Source organism: Pimephales promelas, chromosome 10 (genome assembly GCF_988280905.1).
Source record: "Pimephales promelas chromosome 10, fPimPro1.hap1.1, whole genome shotgun sequence".
Classification (NCBI taxonomy): Eukaryota; Metazoa; Chordata; class Actinopteri; order Cypriniformes; family Leuciscidae; genus Pimephales; species Pimephales promelas.
Window position 1 is genome coordinate 26,851,776 of NC_142778.1, and position 19,764 is coordinate 26,871,539.

General features: G+C 37.1%; 3 protein-coding genes across 3 annotated transcripts; 2 read left to right on the forward strand and 1 right to left on the reverse strand.

The window, feature by feature from the left end:
* The first annotated feature begins 326 nt into the window (after window positions 1–326).
* LOC120461970 (zgc:153031) lies at window positions 327–2,727 on the forward strand. The gene is made up of 6 exons (XM_039650355.2): window positions 327–563; window positions 1,380–1,429; window positions 1,543–1,648; window positions 1,937–2,063; window positions 2,151–2,266; window positions 2,386–2,727. The coding sequence occupies exons 1-6, from the start codon at window positions 451–453 to the stop codon at window positions 2,459–2,461; spliced, it is 588 nt and encodes a 195-aa protein (XP_039506289.1). The 5' UTR covers window positions 327–450; the 3' UTR covers window positions 2,462–2,727.
* Window positions 2,728–7,514: 4,787 nt separating this feature from the next.
* mterf2 (mitochondrial transcription termination factor 2) lies at window positions 7,515–10,306 on the reverse strand. Its single transcript, XM_089116381.1, has 2 exons — window positions 10,208–10,306; window positions 7,515–8,864 (listed from the first exon to the last, which is right to left on the reverse strand). Exon 2 carries the CDS (start codon window positions 8,849–8,851, stop codon window positions 7,646–7,648), a length of 1,206 nt encoding a protein of 401 aa, XP_088972507.1. The 5' UTR covers window positions 8,852–8,864; window positions 10,208–10,306; the 3' UTR covers window positions 7,515–7,645.
* Window positions 10,307–16,512: 6,206 nt separating this feature from the next.
* LOC148977421 (uncharacterized) lies at window positions 16,513–18,984 on the forward strand. The gene has a single exon (XM_089116382.1). It carries the CDS (start codon window positions 16,556–16,558, stop codon window positions 18,233–18,235), a length of 1,680 nt encoding a protein of 559 aa, XP_088972508.1. The 5' UTR covers window positions 16,513–16,555; the 3' UTR covers window positions 18,236–18,984.
* Window positions 18,985–19,764: the final 780 nt, after the last annotated feature.

Consider the following 19,764-nt stretch of genomic DNA (forward strand, 5'->3'; position numbering starts at 1 on the left):
TAATATTTAGAAATATTACTAGGATTTTAAATAGTTTATCTGGATTTTAAAATAATTTATTCCTGTTGGCAAAGCTGAATTGTCATCATCATTACTCCAGTCTTCAGTGTTGTGATGCTGTGTTTGTGTTGTTGATAAAGGTGAACAACCTAATATGTTCCTTTTTAGAAAAAAAGAAAGAATTTTAATACAAATCATCAAGTAGCCTATCAATAAGATTTTTTTTTTTTTTTTTTGTGGTTATATCTGTAAACACCATAATTAAATCCAGCCACTCCCATTAGATGTCACATGTTGAACCAAACAGATATTTAAAAGCCCATTAATCTAGCTGGGTGGGGTTTGATATCGAGAATGATGCAAATACCTCACCCAAAGTCGAAGTCCAGTGGACGACAGTAGTTGGTAACAGAAAGAAACCAGATAAGCTGCTCTTAGTGAAAGTCGTTAATGATGACGATGAACATCGAAGGGGAGGAGATGCGCAAACCAATCCGGCTCATCGCGGCTGCCTGCAGGGACATGGGCATAGGAAAGAACGGACAGCTTCCCTGGAGTCTTCCGTAAGAGATACCCAAATCATCAGTAATTTTATCAAGTTGGAAAACTTGTATTTTGTAAAATATATTAGACATGACTGAATAAACAGATGAATTCATAAACGACGCGACGCCTGACGAATATTTAACCAAACATTCGACGTAGCTTGCTTACTTCGCAGTCTCTTTACTTATTAGCATTAGAGGCACAAACATGTTAGACTATGTATGTAGTGAAACAAATTAGATATATTATTAGCTTATATAATTTGTTTTAGAACACAAAATGAGACTGAAAACCTGTTCATTTTAAAAACATCAAATCATTATTAACTGAATAGGCTACCGGTGTCTGTTAGAGAGATCTTGACCTTCTGGACTGTATAACACCAATTAATTTTTGTATTATTTGGTGTCCTATAGTGGAATATGCCATTGAACTTTAGAAACTCTAACTGATTGTCATTGTCAGCAGGTTTTTGAATTAGAGGGAAACTTTGAGCCCCCCAACGCCCGCCCATTCCAGATAAGAGAACTTCATGCAGACAGCTAGCATTGTAACCAATTGGTATTTTTGTAATCTTTCTGGTATAGAAAGTATGTTGGTATAAGCCTGTTCAGGCATAAATATTAAATAAAATCAACAAATACAGGATAACCTTGGCTCAACTCTGATTTAGACACAGAGCCCTTCTTCTTTGAAAGCTATAAACACATCAAAGATATTTGTCATGCTGCTCAAATTGCATTTTGCACATTATGCAGTTAACAGAGTTGTATTAATATATTTATCCAAATGGCACACAATATACGTATCTAATGTGCTCATGTGGTTTACAGAAAAGAATTTCAGTTCTTTCTGGATACAATTACAGCTGTATCCACACCTGGTAAGGTTAATTTGATGTTTGGTTTAATTTATATTAATTGGCAATGTGATCTTAATTCTTATAAATAAATAAATTAATAAATAATGAAAGAATTTTATTTTGGTGAACCTCAGGGAAGAAGAACCTAGTTGTCTGGGGCAGAGTCTCCTGGTTCTCCTGTCCTGAGACAGTCTTCCCTTTGGCCAATTGCTTCAATTTGGTATTGAGCAGGAAGCTGAAGTAAGCATATTCATTTATAAACAATTTTATGCATACACTTCTGTTTAAAAGTTTGGGGTCAGTAAGATCACAGGAACAATTACATTTTGAAATATTGTAATTTAGTTATTTTAAAATGTAATAATATTTCACAATATTACAGTTTTTACTGTATTTTTGATCGATTAAATGCAGCCTTCGTACGTTTTTTCTTCTTGAAATAAAAAATGCACGGACCCCAAACCTTTGAAAAGTACTGTATATTATGATTTCTGTGTTTATTTACTGTATTATTTTGCATCACTTCAGTGCAAATCCTCCACGTGCCCACTATCTGTGTAAGGATTTTGAGTCAGTAATTCGCCTGGTTTCTGAGCCTCCTTTATGCCACATTGTGGAGACCATCTGGGTTTTAGGGGGCCCAGAAGTGTATAAGGTGAGAAGCCTAATTTACACAATGTTTACATTCACAAATGTCAATTAATACAGTAATTTAGTTAACATTTGTAACTGTGCCATTTAGGAAAGTCTTGAGCATCCATGGTGTGATCGCATCTATCTCACAGACATCATGGCCGACTTTGACTGTGATGTGTTTTTCCCAAAGTTTGACTGCAACATTTTCAGAAAACAAAAGGGGTAGGATTATTCTCAAATGTATTATTTGTGTTTTAATGATAATACTTTTTATGCATCTCATTTCAGTTGTAATTAACCATATAACATTGATTTGTCTTTGTATATTTTCTTTATATTAGCTTTCCTGGAGTACCAGATGAAATTCATGAAGAAAATGGTATTAAATTTCAATTTCAAGTCTTCAAGAAAGCTTAAACCCGAAGCCGAGGACTGGAACCAAGACTGTCAAACGTGGTGCTTGATTTGTTGATGTTGATGCTAGACGTTTACATAGTATAAAACAGTATTTTACAGCATTTTATTGGTTTTAATACAGTTATGTCAGCTTTATAGAATCTAGAGTGGTGCAGGTATGATGTCAGAACCCGGAAGTCTTATTCGCCACTGTTCCTTCTAGATTTTCTCATGGGGTTTTACAATGTTTTTATTTATTTTTATGTGTAAAATAATGCCTTTGCTAAACACAACTTGATGATACTTTGACGTTTTGTTCTACAACATAAACTGCACACACTCAATGCGGTTAAATAAAAAATGCAGTTATGTTCCGCTTTTAAAACATATACATTTTAAAGGGATAGTTCACCCAAAAAAAGAAAATTACTCACCCTCATGTTGTTCCAAACCATAGACTGTAAAAAAGATGGACGACGCCCCTTCGCTCTTTTCCATCGGAGAGAACTGAAGCTGCCAATGTCCCGATATGGCGCTGACATCTTGGGACTTGAGTCTGCGCACTTGCGTTTTCGGGACCAGACATGCGCAGTCCTGAGTACTTCACACAGAGAACCTGTCAATCACAGCTGTCAATCATGATGTCACAGCACCATTTTTATAGCATCAAATAACTAACTAAAAACAAACTTATTTTAAAAACAAACTCTTAAAATTACATCACCGTGATAGAAACTACAGTGAATGACAGAAACTATCTTTGGAAAAAGGATATGTGAAGTGTAATTTATTTGGTCTCACGTCCTGTTGAATAACATGGGAAGGCGGGGTTTATGACCTACTGTATACTAGGACCGGTCACTGGGGGGCGATCGAGATGTTTTGGCTTTACTTTTGAGGGCTTGTGCGGCACACTTGTTCCAGACCCGTAAGACTTTCGTTCATCTTCAGAACACAAATGTAGATCTTTATGATGAAATCTGAGATTTCTGTCCCTCGATAGAGGGAACTGAAACTTTACGCTTGGAAAAGTTCATAAAGAGATCATAAAACTAATCCCTATGAATTGAGCGGTTTAGTCCAAATTTTCTGAAGAGAAACAATACTTTAAATGATGAACAGATGTCATTCTGATGTCATACCTGCACCACTCTATTGTACAGAAGAACACTTTATCTCAAAGGCTCTGTTAGCTGCTAACTGGTCACCACCATCCAAATCATCACCTTTTCAAAGCAGCTAGTTCTTCATATTACCCCTATGAACATTTTCTGCTTTTTTTGCTCCGTTATTACATAAAAAAAAATGACTCCACACATGATCTGAAACAGCAGATGGACTCAGACACTGCCAGTGATGAGAAGCACTTCCCTCACAATTACACATGCAACAGTTTATGACCAAGATCCACTGTTACTCATCTCACTGTCACCATGTCGACACAAGTGAATCAATGGATGGGACACAGTAGGAGTGTATATGGTTTGTGTATACATACCATCTGCTGTGTGAACTCGGTGCCTTACTGCAGGTCTCAGTTATTAAACTTTTGTGAAATTAATCTTTGGTGCTTTATTAAAGTTAATTTCTTAACCAAATGAAAATTTTAAGTGTGCAATAATTTAATGACCACAAATGATTGGATATTATTTTTGTATTATTATTTATTGGAATAATATCCAGAGTACATTGACAGAGAATGACTTTCCCCACTAGATGGAGCTGGCGGCCAGGAACAAAAACGTTTTTTTTTTTTTTTTTCAGTTGGGTTCAGGTCTGGAGATTTGGCATGACAGGATCTTGATCTGGTGGTCCTCTATCCATACCTTTATAGACTTGGCTGTGTGTGGCATGGACCAGCATTCATGTTGCCACTACTAATGCAACAATTCAAGCCAACCTGCTTGAATTGTTGAATTAGGAGTGGCAACATGAATGCTGGTAGGACTGTAAAAAAAAAAAAATGTGTGTACATATACATACATATACATATAGTTGGTTTACCTTTAAAAAGTAAGTTACCTGGTTGCCTTAAAATTTTGAGTTCATTGAAATATTTCTTTTTAGGTAATACTATGGAGATTGGTTTAATCGACAGAAACTCAAAATATTATGTTATCTGAACCACATGAATTATCTAAGTTCATTTGACAAAAGAAAAAAAGTTGTGATATCATGAAAATAATATTTTACAGTGTAGAGAAGCATCCCAAGACTCATGAAAGCTGTGATTGGAAATCAGGGTTAATTTGCCAAATATTGATTTCTGAACTTGTCCCAAGTTAAAAAATAGTATTGTGTTGTTTAAAATTAATATGAACTTGTTTTCATTGCATTGGAGGTCTGAAATCATGGTAGCCTTTTTGTTATTTTGACCATTTGTCATTTTCTGCAAAGAAATGCTCTAAATGACATTATTTGAAATTTGGAAGAAAAGTTGTCAGTAGTTTATAGAATTTATACTTTTTTTTTTACTCAAACACATACATATAGCTAAATAAATCTCTTTATGCATGCATGTATGTAAATGTGATCATTTGTGGACCCTACTGTATTTTATTATTATCATTTTAATTGCAAATTGACACCCTATATTGGGAGTAAACATTTTCTCACCCTAAATATACACTCTAAAAAATGATGGGTTGTTTCAACCCAAATTTGGGTCAAATATGGACAAACCCAAATGTTGGGTTAAAAATGCAATTAAAAAATGTACAGTTGAAAGTGAAAGTTGAAGTTGGGTTAAGGGTTTGTCCATATTTTACCCAAATTTGGGTTCAAACAACCCAGCACTGTTTAGAGTGTAGAGTGAATGGAGCTTAAATAAATCCAAAATGGCTACAATGTCATACCAATTTAGAATAACATAATGCATATTAACAAAACATTTTTTCTGAATTCATTTGTTTAAATTTTTATATCCACAATGTTCAGATTGACATCTGTAAAAATGATCTCATGATCACATAAAGCACATTTTACTGGACACCCCTCTGATTAGGAGATCTGAGAGCAGATTACACAGAGGACAGTGGCACGCTTCAGCATGACCTCAGCATGGAATATTTACCACCTTAATATTCCAGCATGCAAAGTCCATGGCAGGAAATTATAGACTTTAATTGCATGTCATCTATTTTCATAATTTCTCTGAGTTATGCCCCATAAAATCAAAGTGTAACATTTACTAATAATACCCACTGTCACATTTCAAATGAAAAAGAGCTATTTATACCCTCGCTTATTAACCTCGTATGTGTTCGGGTATAACTCAAAGTGTCATTTGCAGAATAAAGCAGCCATCCGGTCGGGCCATACACTAGGAGTGGACAGAGAATGGAGAATAAAAGAGAGAGGCAGAAAATCTGGAAATGTGGAAAACATCAGAACAGCGATAAATACGAATGAAACCTGGCCAAAAATGTCATGCATAAATGAATTTTAATATCAGCTCTAATCAAGCTCAAAAACTTATTTTGATTTCACAGTGGCTATGAGATGCTTATGAGAAATGTAATAGTTCACCATTAAAGAAATCATAAAGTCCACCGTGTAAACAGCAGATGCCGCAAGGCAATATGTAATGTAACTTCATTATAGATTCCAGTAAAGTCTTTAGTCGAATCATTAAAAAGCACAAAATTATCTCAAAATGCAGCCCAAAGGCCAAAATATTGGGAAATGCTTGAAACTGAGATTTGGCAGCATACGGGTAAACATTCATTGATCTGAATATTTATCTGCATAATGCATACCTCCGAGAGGTATTTTATATTGTTCATTATGAGAGACTCTGATGAGGAATTTCAAAAGCGACATCAATTTCTTGGCACAACATGTCTGTTTATGACAATACAACTAATGACCCAGTGCCACAATGGCAAAATGTACATTAACAATGTAGTAAAACAAAACAATGTTGGAAAGAATCACTTCCACAACATACACGGAACCTTCAATCATTTATCCTTTTCATATAAATAAATAAATAAATCTATTCATACAGAAAACAAAGGAAACCATGCACTGTTAATATTAGATTTAGCACTTACAATCTTAACCACGGTTGTAAGTTTCTGCCGTGAAATAAAACTTAAAAAGATTATTGTGACTTTTTATCTCCAAATATTTTCTCTAACATGCAATTCTGAAGAAGAAAGTCTGAGTTTCGAGATTGCAAGAAATAAAGTCAGATTTTTTTTGTGTTAAAAACTTGCACACACTTCTATGCAACTCCAAGTCACAATTTTGACTTGGAATTGCGGCAAATAAAGTCAGAAGAATTGTGTGTTAAAAACATGCAATTAGGACTTTCCAGATTTGCAAATTTTTAAACACAATTCTGACTTTATTCATCGTAATTCCGAGCAAAAAAAAAAAATCTGAATTGAGAATGAGGGATATTAACATAATTGAGAAATAAACTCAGGATTGCAAGAAAAAGTCAGAATTGCATTAAAGGAGTAGTAAACTTTTAAAAAAACATGCTGAAAATTTACTCACCCCCATGTCATCCAAGATGCCCATGTCTTTCATTCTTCAGTCGAAAAGAAATTAAGGTTTTTGATGAAAACATTCCAGGATTTTCTCCATGTAATGGACTTCAATGGGAACCAAATGGTTCAAGTTTCAAATGAGAGTTTCAGTGCAGCTTCAAAGGGCTTTAAATGACACCAGACGATGAATAAGGGTCTTATCTTTTTCTTTTCTATGTAGCTAAATGATCGGGCATTTAAAAAAAAAAAAGTTTTATAAGCACAAATGCTCGCCTTGCTCTGTTCTGTGATGAGCGTTCGTGACTCTCCTGTTCGAACTCGTTCATCAAAATGAACAAATCTTTTTTCGAGTCATGACTCGAAGGGTCCTAGATAAGACCGTTATTCATCGTCTGGTGTCGTTTAAAGCCCTTTGAAGCTACAAAGAAACTCTCATTTGGACCTTGAACCGTTTGGTCCCCAATGAAGTCCATTATATGGAGAAAATCCTGGAATGTTCATCTTAATTCACCTTAATTTCTTTTCGACCGAAGAAAGAAAGACGTGGACATCTTGAATGACATGGGGGTGAGTAAATTATCAGCAAAAGTTTTTTTTTTAAAAGGGAACTACTTTAAAACCTGAGTGAAATGAGGTCAGAATTTAGATAAAAAGTCACAATTACCTTTTTATGTTTTTTATTCTGTGGTGGAAACGGCTTCTGTATTTAATCTTTCGTTCGCGGTGGAGAACTGGATTGCAGTGGAGCTACTGGATTAAACAGTGGCCTCTCTCGCCTAAGACGCAGCTTCCCGTAGCTCATCTCGAAGTCCTTTTTGGTGCCGTTGAGGACATCCAGACTGCCAGTACGTACATCATAACCAAAAGAGCGCAGTTTCTGAATTCGATATTGAACTATCTGCGTTGTCAGTTCTAACACCGTGGGAGTCCCCATGATCTGCTCCATACTTACTCCAGCGGTGAGGAGTCCATTGAAGCGATCAGCTAGTATAGGCACAGAATAGTATAACAAGGCTGGACACTGAAGTACGACCTCCTTAAACTCTGCTTCGGTGCATTCCAGGGTCTCCTGTGAGTAGCTGAGGGTGAGTCTCATGCTTTCAGGGTTCAGCTCAGTTACAAAACCCCTCAGTTTGGAAAGCAGCCGCAAGAGCTCACTGCTGGTGAAGCCCCTGTCGCGCAAGAACGTCAAGTTCTCGCGCAGGACCTCGGGGGGCTTAAGAAGCACGTAGGGATTCTGAGTAAGCAGCTTCTGCAACCAGATCTTCAGATTGTCCTCCTTCCCACCCAAGTCCAAATAGGTCTTCTGCAGGGTCTGGATCATCTCCTCGTTTTGCTTCATAGGGCGGCTGAAGCTCTGAGGGGCGCTGGCCATGAGCTTGCTGATGACGCGGTTGTTAAGATGCAGCGTCTGGAAATACATAATGTTGGCCTTCTGGTTGTCGTGATCAGAGGACGAGGAGAAAAACGAGGCAGGGAATTTTTCAATGATTCCTACCAGATCTTTCTGGCTGGCGCACACAGACATCCACAGCTTTTTCTGCGCCTCCATTTGCTCAGGTTTGCAGAGGATGGCTTCTGGATGGAGCTCCAAAACACGAGCGATGACAGGCCCGCTAGCCCCCATGTCCCTCAGCAGGGCGGCAGCCTCGCTCACGTATACGGGGCTCTGCCGCAACACCCAACCCTTCACCTTCCGGATTTTACTGATGTCTACGGACAAGTCGTACAAGGCATCTACGGTAACCAGGTTCTCTTCATGAACGACCGATGAGTTGGGCCTTGTGAGGAGTAAAGTTGTTAGTTGAGCCCGCTGGCAGAAGAGAGACAGCGATGCCGTGACTAAACGCAACATGTTTGCACAATTGACAGGTCTGTGGATGGGAGCGTTGGGTAATTGTGTGCATTGCATACAAGTGATATTCCTGAAATAATTGGAAAAACATTTCAGAAAGTCTCAAACTATTTTAATAAAACACTTCCTCATTCCTATTTACTTATGCAAAGCTGATATCATATGCAAAGTCTTTGGAGTTTAATGAACAGAATGAGAATTCAGACACTATGAACCATCTACCCATAGGATGTTATTTTAAAGATGCACTTGAAACACATGCCCTGGTACTCATTTAATTATTGCCAGGTGATATTAACTTGCTTTCTATCTGGTAACACCCGCAAAATGCTAGTATTACAAAAGAGAAAGGGGTTTTTATAACAACACTTTTATAAGATACTGTAATTTACTTATGATAACTAGATATTAGCGTTGGAGAAAACTGGGAAGTTACACCCTTGTTAGATAAGCAAACAGAAAACGTTACACCTTTATAATAAGATTAAGACATATTTTTCTTGAGATTTAAAAGAAATAGTCTCTCATGTACTCTCATGTTCTGTTTAAGGTCTTTTCAGGCCTTTTCAGAAAACGGTCTGAACGGTCAGAAAATCTACGTGCTTGTGTACTCCTAGTTGAAAAATAAACTTTTTCCAATTTTTGGGAGATATTCGCATAAAATATTTAGAGTCATTGGCTTCTAGGGAAAGAGTAGAGAATATCAATTACTCAACTTGAACTAAAGGGCACTTTTGTTCAATGAAATGAATTCTAAAATGAGAATAGCACACTTAAAAATGTCCAACATGAAAAATATTTGCAGTCTAAAAGTGCATTTTCATATGCAAAGAATTTCCTTCATACACACCAATACATACAATCCTTCAAATGTTTGGTGTACATGTATATATATATATATATATATATATATATATATATATGGGGGGGGGGGGGGGGGTTAAACTAAAGTCTTATGTGCCCACCAAGGTTGCCCACCAATTAGAAAACAGTTACTTTACATCGCAATAATATTTCAAAATATTACTGTTTTTTAATTAAAATAAATGCATAATTGGTGAGCATAAGACTTATTTTATAAACATTAAAAACAATTAATGTAACTAAATGTGAGGGGGAGAGAGAGAATATATGGTGAATGAAAAAGGTAAGAAATGCAATTTTATTATTATTATTTTATGATTATTATTATATGATTGTAATCATACAAGTGTGATTTTTACACTTTAATCAAACACAAACAAGTCAATCTCAACATAACATGAGTGGGAGAGGGTGTTATGTTATGTTACGAAACAGAAGTCGTGACATTGAAATTAAGAAACCAACTCCACAGTCTAATACGGCTTGCATGTATTAGTCGCAGTAATATAACATCTGAAACGTGCTCATACAGTAAATAAGACTTATTACCTGTACTGTTAGTGATCGTTCACATCATCTTCAGTAACATATGAGCACCTCTTGTTCTTGTTGTGAGTGTGTCAGTGTGCAGGGCAGGCCATGCGGTCTGAGCACAACAGCGCCACCCTCTTCTTCTTCTTCTTCTTCTTTTTGTTTCATGGCCGTTCACTCCTTTGGAGTATTACCGCCACCTACTGTATACCTTACGCCCATGATTAATGGATCTGATTAAGAAGGAGGAGAAAAAAAAAAAAAAAAAAAAAAAAAAAATCATCCCATAGTATCAGAGCTCGTGTATCAGCTGACGCTGCGTGTTCAGCTCCTCCAGCTTCTACACTGAGCTCCTCAAACCTCAGGATGATCAGAAACTTCTCCTCCTCAGGCTAGATCCTGTGATCTAGTCCTGTAAGCTCTAAAAAGGTTATCACTTCCTTAAACCTTTCTCTATCACTCAAACCCTTTCCCAATAGGTCCATAATGCTCACTGGCCTGTTCTTTATATTTCTAAAAAGAGTCCTACGCTGATCTTCATATTTACTACACTTAAAAAACACATGTTCTACTGTTTCAAGTATGCCACATTCATCACACATACCATTTCCATGCTTTCCCATTAATGCCAGTGTTGATTTTAAACCTGTATGACCCATCCTTAATCTAGAAATCATGACTTCTTCCTTTCTATGTCTTCCATAGCACGAATATTTTATCCCTACTGATTTTACAATATTATAATGCCACCTACCTGTACTGCTACTTTCCCATCTTTGTTGCCATATTCTTATTATTTCTCTATTAATTATTGATCTGACTTCATTTCTTCCTAAAGGTATCTTAATATCTATCAAGTCTTTCCTTAATGCTTCTTTTGCTAATTTATCCGCTATTTCGTTTCCTACTATCCCAATGTGTGCCGGTACCCAACAAAAGTATACAAGTATCCCCTCTATGTTCAGCCTATATAATAATGTATAAATTTCTACCATCAAGTCTTCTCTGTCTGTTTTTGTTGATAGTATACTTTTAAGTGCTGCTGCAGAATCTGAACAAATTACAGTCGCCATCCTATTTGGCTTAGTCTGCTCTAACCACTGCAATCCTACAATTATAGCAGTTAATTCTGATGAATATACAGATATTTTGTCACTCAACCTTAAACTTATTTTAGTCTCAAATTTTGGAATATATACTCCTGCTCCCACTTTTTGTTCTACTGGGTCTTTAGATCCATCTGTATAGATCTGTATACAAGAATAAAAAACTTCTCTCATAAAAGCATTAATTTCATGCCTATTAGTATATCTTCCTTCCGCTTTCTCCCTATCCTCCAGCAATCTCATTTCAACATTAGGCTCAGGTATATTCCACACTGATACCCCTTTTAATGGAATATTGGGACAAATATCTACATTTTCCAGCCCACATTCCTCAACCCACTGTTTATACTTCCATCCAAAACTATTCCCATTATTCTTTTTATATTCCCAACAGTCATTTAAAATTGCTTGTGTACAATGGCTCTTACTACAACCCTGCAAGTTAACCCAGTACATCATTGTAAGCTTTTCCCTTCTTAAATCTAGTGGCATCTCCCCCATTTCAACCCTGATGGCATCTAGAGGAGTTGATCTTATTGCTCCACAGCAGATCCTAAGTGCCCTAGCTTGTATGTTGTCCAACTTCTTTAGCTCTGACTTTGATGCACCACCATACACTGCACACCCATAATCTAAACTAGACCGTATCAATGCTTGATATACATGTAGTAGTGCACTTTTCCTTGCTCCCCACTCATATCTGGCTATAGAAGTCATACAATTTATTACTCTTTTGCACTTGTTCTCAATTTTCTTAATATGTCTATTCCATGTTAATTTTTCATCAAATATAAGCCCAAGGTATTTAAACTCTGTCACTCTTTGTAATAATTCACCATATAATTTCAAAGTAATTTGTTCCATTTTCCTTTTCTTGGTAAAAACCATATATTGGGTCTTCAATACTGAAAACTTCAATCCCCATTCTACCGACCATCTCTCTACTTCATTTATTGATTCTTGTATTCCTTTAACTACATTCCAGCGCCACCCTCAGTCCGGGAGAAAGCTTTTAACCCTTTTGCTGTTTAGATTTTAATAGATAATACGAGCACAGCGTAAAGAAATACGAATTGCCCATTCACCTAAACTACAAAATAGTCAAACCTGGCACTAATATAATTTGAACATTTAGCCAAACTACTTCAAACAAACTGATATTTATAATTTAAATCCCCTCATAATATATACGTTTTCTCGTCTCAAATCGAGCCGTCTGACCGTGGTCGTACGCCCCTCCCACGATTGTTAATTGACAACACAAACCCGCCGAGCAAGCTGTCATCATAGACCACCATTGTTGATATGCTGGAGCAGAATGGCGTCTAAGCGATTGTGGTGTTCTGTTCTTGGGTGTAATCACCAAGGGGGTAATTCATCAGCCGGAAGTTGAAGCCTCGCGGGAGCCGCCATTGTAGCAGAACTACACCTGCTTTTAGCATTCCATTGACTCATTCATTTTAGTGTCATTTTGACAGTGAATAACTTTACATCTGAGGTGTCCAAAGACTCAATTTGTCCATTATTTATTTCTAAAGAAACACGACAATGATAACGTATAAAAGGCTCAGTTTTGGGCATCTTATGTTATGGCCCTGTAGAAGCTGTTTTTGTAAAATTAGGCTAACGATTGCATCATAATGAATCGACTCTCCATAGCACAGTAGACAAGTTACCGTATAGACAGGAGGAGAAGCTCGCAGGCAATCGGGGGGATGTGAAGTCTGATAAAGTCAAGGGAGAAGCCCACAGAGGGTCATAAAGTTGATACTGCTGCTAGCTCATGGACAGCTAATACCCACTCCCTCCGTCTCTATGAGATTAGGGTTAGGGTTGGGGTTAGGGAATTATTCAGATTCACTCGGCACAGCTACTAGAAGACATAGAGGTTGCTCACTTGACAGGCTCAGTTTGAGCTTGCGCAGTACGCCTGGCTTTCAGCTTTTAGCGGGCCACGATATTCTCTTTTGAAATCAATGGGTTCTGTGTCCATTTCTTTTACTGTCTATGGTAATAACGAACATGCAGCAGTCATTTTGATATTTGTAAATCCGAAATGCTGAAGACACAGTGGCTGAGTTTTGTTTTCGAAGGCAATATTCCCCACGAATAACATCAATGCTTTCATGTTTGCGCGAATCATTTCTCACCAGACTGCTTTATAAACGAGGGTCAGTATAAAGCTGGTTTTGCTAAGAAGCTGCTCCTGAAAAAAGGATCAGTGGCAACTATTTATGTTCCCGCTGCACCTCCAGAAGACGTGAGTGTAAATTTTTATTAACCTTTATATTAATCTTTGCAAATCACGAAAAAAAAAACTAACGTACACATCAGTAAACACAAAGCGTTCATAGATATCTCAATACTCTACCCTGCCTGTACATACAAAGATAGATCAAAGTGACATTATGTTAACCAACCATTCAGAAACATCCTGTTCGAGCTTTAATTGTCAAACTTCTTCGGTGCTGTCATCTTGCTCCGGGTCTGACTCCGGTTCAAATTGGTACGGTTGCACAGATGTGTCCTTAGAGACTTCCACTGCCCTTCTTTCTTCAAAATACAAACTGTTGTCAAGGCAACTCTCCAGGTGTGTTGTGTCAAAATGCCCCACAGAACAGAGGGGCGGAGTCATTATCATTTTAAAACACATGCGCTTAAAGGATTAGTTCACGTTTGAAAAAACTTTTGCTGATAATTTACTCACCCCCATGTCATCCAAGATGTCCATGTCTTTCTTTCCTCAGTCGAAAAGAAATTAAGGTTTTTGATGAAAACATTCCAGGATTTTTCTCCATATAATGGACTTCAATGGGAACCGGATGGTTCATGGTCCAAAAGACAGTTAATAACAGTTTCAGATGCAGCTTCAAATGTCTTTAAACGACACCAGACGATGAATAAGGGTCTTATCATGCGAAACGATCGGATATTTCAAAACTTATTCCAAAAATGTAACTTTTCTAAGGACAAATGCTAGCCTTGCTCTATTCTGTGAGGCGCGTTTGCAACGTCACGTATTACGTAATTACGTTCAAAAGGTCACGGGCGACGTAGCCGAAAGTACAGAGTCAGTGTTTACAAGTTGAACGCATAGGTTGAACGTGCAAACTAGCTCAAACACCGTTTTAAAAAAAAGGAATTAAAAGGAAAAACAACGATGTCGGACGATTTTGATTCTGTACTTCCGGCTAGGTCGCCTGTGACCTTTTGAACGTAATCACGTATTACGTGACGTTACAAACGCGCCTCAGAGAATAGAGCAAGGCTAGCATTTGTCCTTAGAAAAGATACATTTTTGGAATAAGTTTTGAAATAACCGATCGTTTCGCATGATAAGACCCTTATTCATCATCTGGTGTCGTTTAAAGACATTTGAAGCTGCATCTGAAACTGTTATTAACACTATCTTTTGGACCTTGAACCATCCGGTTCCCATTGAAGTCCATTATATGGAGAAAAATCCTGGAATGTTTTCATCAAAAACCTAAATTTCTTTTCGACTGAGGAAAGAAAGACATGGACATCTTGGATGACATGGGGGTGAGTAAATTATCAGCAAAAGTTTTTTTCAAAAGTGAACTAATCCTTTAAATGGCATGCTGAAAACAGAGCTGTTTTTGACCAGGTAAAATGACTTACAATCAGTTTTCTTACAATAATAATGAGAATTTTTAATTAGAGCATATTACAAACTTTTTATTTAGACCCTAAAGAATCAAATAAACTTGTATAAAAATTGCATTATATGACCCCTTTAAGGAACTGTGATGTTTTCAAAATGGAAACGTTGCTTAAAATGGCATCAGAGACTGAGTTCTATAATCAGCACAGAAAGCAATTTGTTTGAAAGGCAGTGGAGAGTGAGTCACAGTTGGAGCTTAATCACAATGCTGGATCATGCCTGCCTACTCAAACTGTTCACTCAGCCCACCCTTGAAGTCTCTACAATCTGGCGACTTACAAAGAGCTTGCGTTCACACGGCCCCCATGGACTACAGGTACCTGTACAAGGCACAAGGTTAAGACAAAGGATTTTTAATATTTAGAAAAACTAGGCAATGACAGATTTTCTCACGTTTAAATCTCTGTCTCTCAAAAAGAAACGTTTCTGAGAAACCATATTGGAGAACTTTCAAACATAATTTGGGGGGCATACTGTGGTCGCACATAAGGTCGGCATGAAAGTTGTGAAAGTCTTTTCTTCCCTATTTGTAACACATCATGGTGAAATGGCTTCTCGAACAAGAAAAAATGTTGGCCGGGACTTGATTTTGACCAACAGGATTTTTGTGGTTTGCTATTGGTGTGATTTCATGAGTGAAAGGTTGTCCCGCCCTCACGCCAGTAAACACATCATCCGAGAAAAGATTAGAAGAGATGAGATGCAAGAGTAAGGGGAAGTTATTTTTATTAAAAAAAAAATAATTATAAAAAAAAAATTATAATAAATATGATAAGTTATGATCAATTATAATACTGCAGTAAAAAAATCTTTAAATGTGACTTTAAAGTCAAGGTGACTAAGTTCCAGAAAAGAAAAAAAAAAACTTAAAACTTGACTAGAGTGATTAATTATAAAACAATCGATTAGACATGCAGTGCACTTTATTTATTGATTTAATCACTTAAAAATATTTGTAGTATGTTGCAATACATGTTAGTACAAGAGTAAACACTCTTTTGAATGTTTTCCTTGTATGCAAACAATCAGGTTCTTGCAGAATATTTCTGAAATGGTTAACTGAAGCTGTGACTCTGAAAAAAAAAATACAGTTTCCATTGAGAATGAACTAATAGACTTAATTACTTTTTTTAAGACAGAGCATTTTCTTATTTATGCTTTATTAACAATGTGGTTGAAGTGCCATGTAGTTTTTCTTGGAATAAACACTCAAAGACATACACAAGATATAATCTAAAGAGAGGGAAAGCAAACAAGTTTGTCTATGCAATGCTTCAACTTTTCTTTTGATTCATGAGATAAAACTTTCAACAACTGCACACAAGATGAAAAGACGAACCTTAAATGGAAAGATAAATGATAACCATGTGCTCTGGGTTATAAGGGAGTATGTGGAAAGCAAAACAAGAAAATCTGCACCTGAGAAACAAAAAAAACAAAAAAAACTTCCTAAGAAAGACAGCGTCCCAACGTGGGTGGATCTTAATGCCATACTTCAGAAACAGGTTACTCAAATTTCTGAGTATGTGGAAGGCAACAGTCAGAAAGCAGTCTCACAGATGGACAAAGTAAAACATGGTGATCCAAACGAGGAACATTGTGATACTTCTTGCTCTGCTGTTGGCGAGTACTCTCGCTGAAGAAGACCCAGAGCCCATTTTTAAAGAGCTTGGTGGGGAACTGGAGATGGGTTTTTGCTTTGGTGATGACATTGCCGTGTACAGACTGACTGCTGGAAAAAAGGAGCTATTGGGTCAGTACTCGAAACCCTTAATTTCACCACCTGATGCCTTTAAGGGTCGGATCAATACCTCCAATGAAGGGCTGCTTGGTCTGAAGATCACAAATCTTCAGTTCTCTGACTCTGGAATCTACATCAGAGAGTGTTGGAGCGGTAACACTATGGAACATTATCGTAAACACTATCTCTACATGTGCAACGAGGAGTTCGGCTCACAGGAAATTTTACTGACACCTGGAACAGGTGCTAATCTGGTATGTAATATGGGTTCCAGACAACAGGGTACAGTAAAATGGTACAGAGAAGTGCACAACAAATCTTTGTTCATGGATACTCAGATTTCTATGGAGCCATTACTAACAGAGTTTAAAAGCCTTATCAGGGTGCATGAAAAAGGCTCATCTTTACACGTTTCAGATGAGTTTATTCAGGACAGGCCTTCTTTTTACTGTCTGGTCATGGAGAAAGAGCAATGCTGGAGTTTCCAAACCATAAGAGTATCAGAAAATCCTGAGATGAAGACTGTTTATCGTTCTGTAGGGGAGAAAGTAGTCCTTAAATGTTCAGTTGACCACCTCAGACAGAATCACTGGGAAACACCCCTTGGACAAGTTAACTCATCTGCACCGTTACGCTTTCAAGGGACAACTGAGAATCAGATGTCCGTGTCGACAAGCATGAATTCAGAAGATTATTCCCTAGTAATTCACTCTCTCACCTCAGAACATTCTGGGAGCTATAAATGTTTCTCTACATTCCTTGTTGAAGAGTATGCTGTGAGTGTGTGCCCCTTGCTTGAGTCAACCCATATTTCATTTTCTGCAGGAGATAAGGTGCTCCTCCAATGTGACTTCATGTCTTTACCAGAAATTAGTGACAAAGTCGATAAAATTAGCGTTCTGTGGTATCGAAACACTGGTGAGCGGGACATCCTAATAATGGACACGGGGGATCCTTCCATAACTCAACCTAAAGACCTACAGGGTCGGTTAAGTTTCTCACAAATAAATTACACTTTCATCTTTACTGATCTAAAAGTTGAGGACAGTGGGATGTACTGGTGTGTGGTGCTGCTAGATAAAGATGAGGACTATGATGATAACGATACTGACTTCAGTTATGATGGTGAAGATGATGGTGAAGATGAAGAGGTGGAATTCAATCCATTGGAGATGGATGAAGAATACATGGACATGTGTCTCTTTAGGCATGTTAACAATCTAAAATTTCTGTCAACTAGAGCTTTACCTGGACCTAAACCTGAACCTGAACCTGAACCTGAACCTGAAACTGAACCAGAACCTGAAACTGAACCAGAACCTGAAACTGAACCTGAACCTAGCCTGACAACGTATATTGTGTGTGCAGTGCTTGGAGGCCTGTTAGTACTGGCTTTTTTGGTTGGTATTGTGGTGGGTATAAAAATTAGAAAGAAAAGATCTGCACCTGTTCAAGGAAGAGGTCTTGAACTATTTGAAGAGGAAGGAAGAGCACTTAAATCCACAAAGACTTAAGAGTATGAGGTCACAACGCTTTATTTTACAAAATAATTTGCGTATAGTTTTCATGAAAAATGTGATGCTTACATGATATAATTTTCATGTAAGTTTGAAAATTAAGTGGAGACTACTCAATGTAAAGAGATTTATGTTGTCATTTACTCACCCTTATAACATTCCAAACGACTTTCTAACACAAGTCCACATAAGACTTTTACGTCCCACTTTATATTAAGTGGCTTTAAGTACTATGTACTTACATTGAACAATAAGTACAATGTATTATTGTGTTCCTGTTGTATTGTAAAACACTTTTGCTGCTATTGAGGTGTGATACAGGTAAGGTTAGGGACAGGTGTGGTGGTATGGGTCGGTTTAAGGGTAGGTAAAGATATGAGGGGAGGGTCAGTAATTACAAATGTAATTACGTAAAGTAATTATAGCTGTAATTACATGCTGGTATTTTTAAAATATAAAGAATAAAGAATAAAAATTTAAAATATAAGTACATGTATGTGCACAATAAGTCCATTGTATCAAATTATTAATTACAATGTAAGTACATAGTGCTTAAAGCCACTTAATAAAAAAGTTTGGACCGACTTTTTTGTTCCGCAGAAGAACATCATGCATGTTTGGAACACACAGTGAGTAAACGATGATGGAATTTTCAGTGCATGGACTAAATACTTTTATGGTACAATTTCACTTTTGTCTTTTACCTCATCATCAACCAGCCTGAAGGAGGAAATGCAGATTTGTAAGACTTGTGTTCAAGTGCTGCAAAATGGTGCTCAACACCCTTTTGACACTTAATCTTCTTGTAAATGCTAAAATAGATTACAAAAGTGCCTTCTGTGTACAAGTCTCAGGCATGAGGGTAATGTAAAACAGCTCCTGAAACACGTGACATTTTCTTGAGCAGTGAAGACAGGACCGGCTGGTTTGTTTCCCTGTCAAATCTTCAGCACGCAGTAAGCAAATGGCGCTTAATAAAATAAACACACCACAAAGCCTGCATCCAAGCTCATTTCATAGGAAGACAAACATATGGGTCTTAAAGTCATAGTTCACACAAAAGAAAAATCATTTCCTCATCCTCAATCCAAATTGTATGACTTTTTTACATATATCTTTTAAAAATATTTTTATATTCTTTTTTAAATATCTCTTTTGTCCAGCAGAACATTGTGAGGGAGATCATTTTTGGTCAACAATTGCTTTAACTATATGCTTCATAAAGGTTGTATCCATTTATTGTTCAAAATGGCATCACGTCGGATCATCACAATCACTGATCATGTAGCCCATACTTTCAACTGAACTGCAACCGTTAGAACATCATCTCTCCCATGACAGAGACCTTGGTAATGATGAACAATATGTGCAAACACCTCCATAAACATTGTCATTCTCCTCCTCACTGGGGACTTGTAGAACATTTCCTGTTCTAATTTCTCTTCAGTTTCCATTAATGTGTCAACAGAGTTTGAATCTACTGATCTAACAGGTGGCTGTGTAAACAGCAGCAGAGAAAGGCTGGT

What these genes read in the sequence shown, in the direction of transcription:
- mterf2 (XM_089116381.1), bottom strand. Translation starts at nt 8,851, where the DNA reads ATGCAATGCACACAATTACCCAACGCTCCCATCCACAGACCTGTCAAT.
- LOC148977421 (XM_089116382.1), top strand. Translation starts at nt 16,556, where the DNA reads ATGGTGATCCAAACGAGGAACATTGTGATACTTCTTGCTCTGCTGTTG.
- LOC120461970 (XM_039650355.2), top strand. Translation starts at nt 451, where the DNA reads ATGATGACGATGAACATCGAAGGGGAGGAGATGCGCAAACCAATCCGG. An exon ending in GTATTGAGCAGGAAGCTGAA is followed by an intron (nt 1,649 to 1,936) that starts GTAAGCATATTC and finishes GCATCACTTCAG; the next exon opens with TGCAAATCCTCCACGTGCCC. An exon ending in GGGGCCCAGAAGTGTATAAG is followed by an intron (nt 2,064 to 2,150) that starts GTGAGAAGCCTA and finishes TGTGCCATTTAG; the next exon opens with GAAAGTCTTGAGCATCCATG.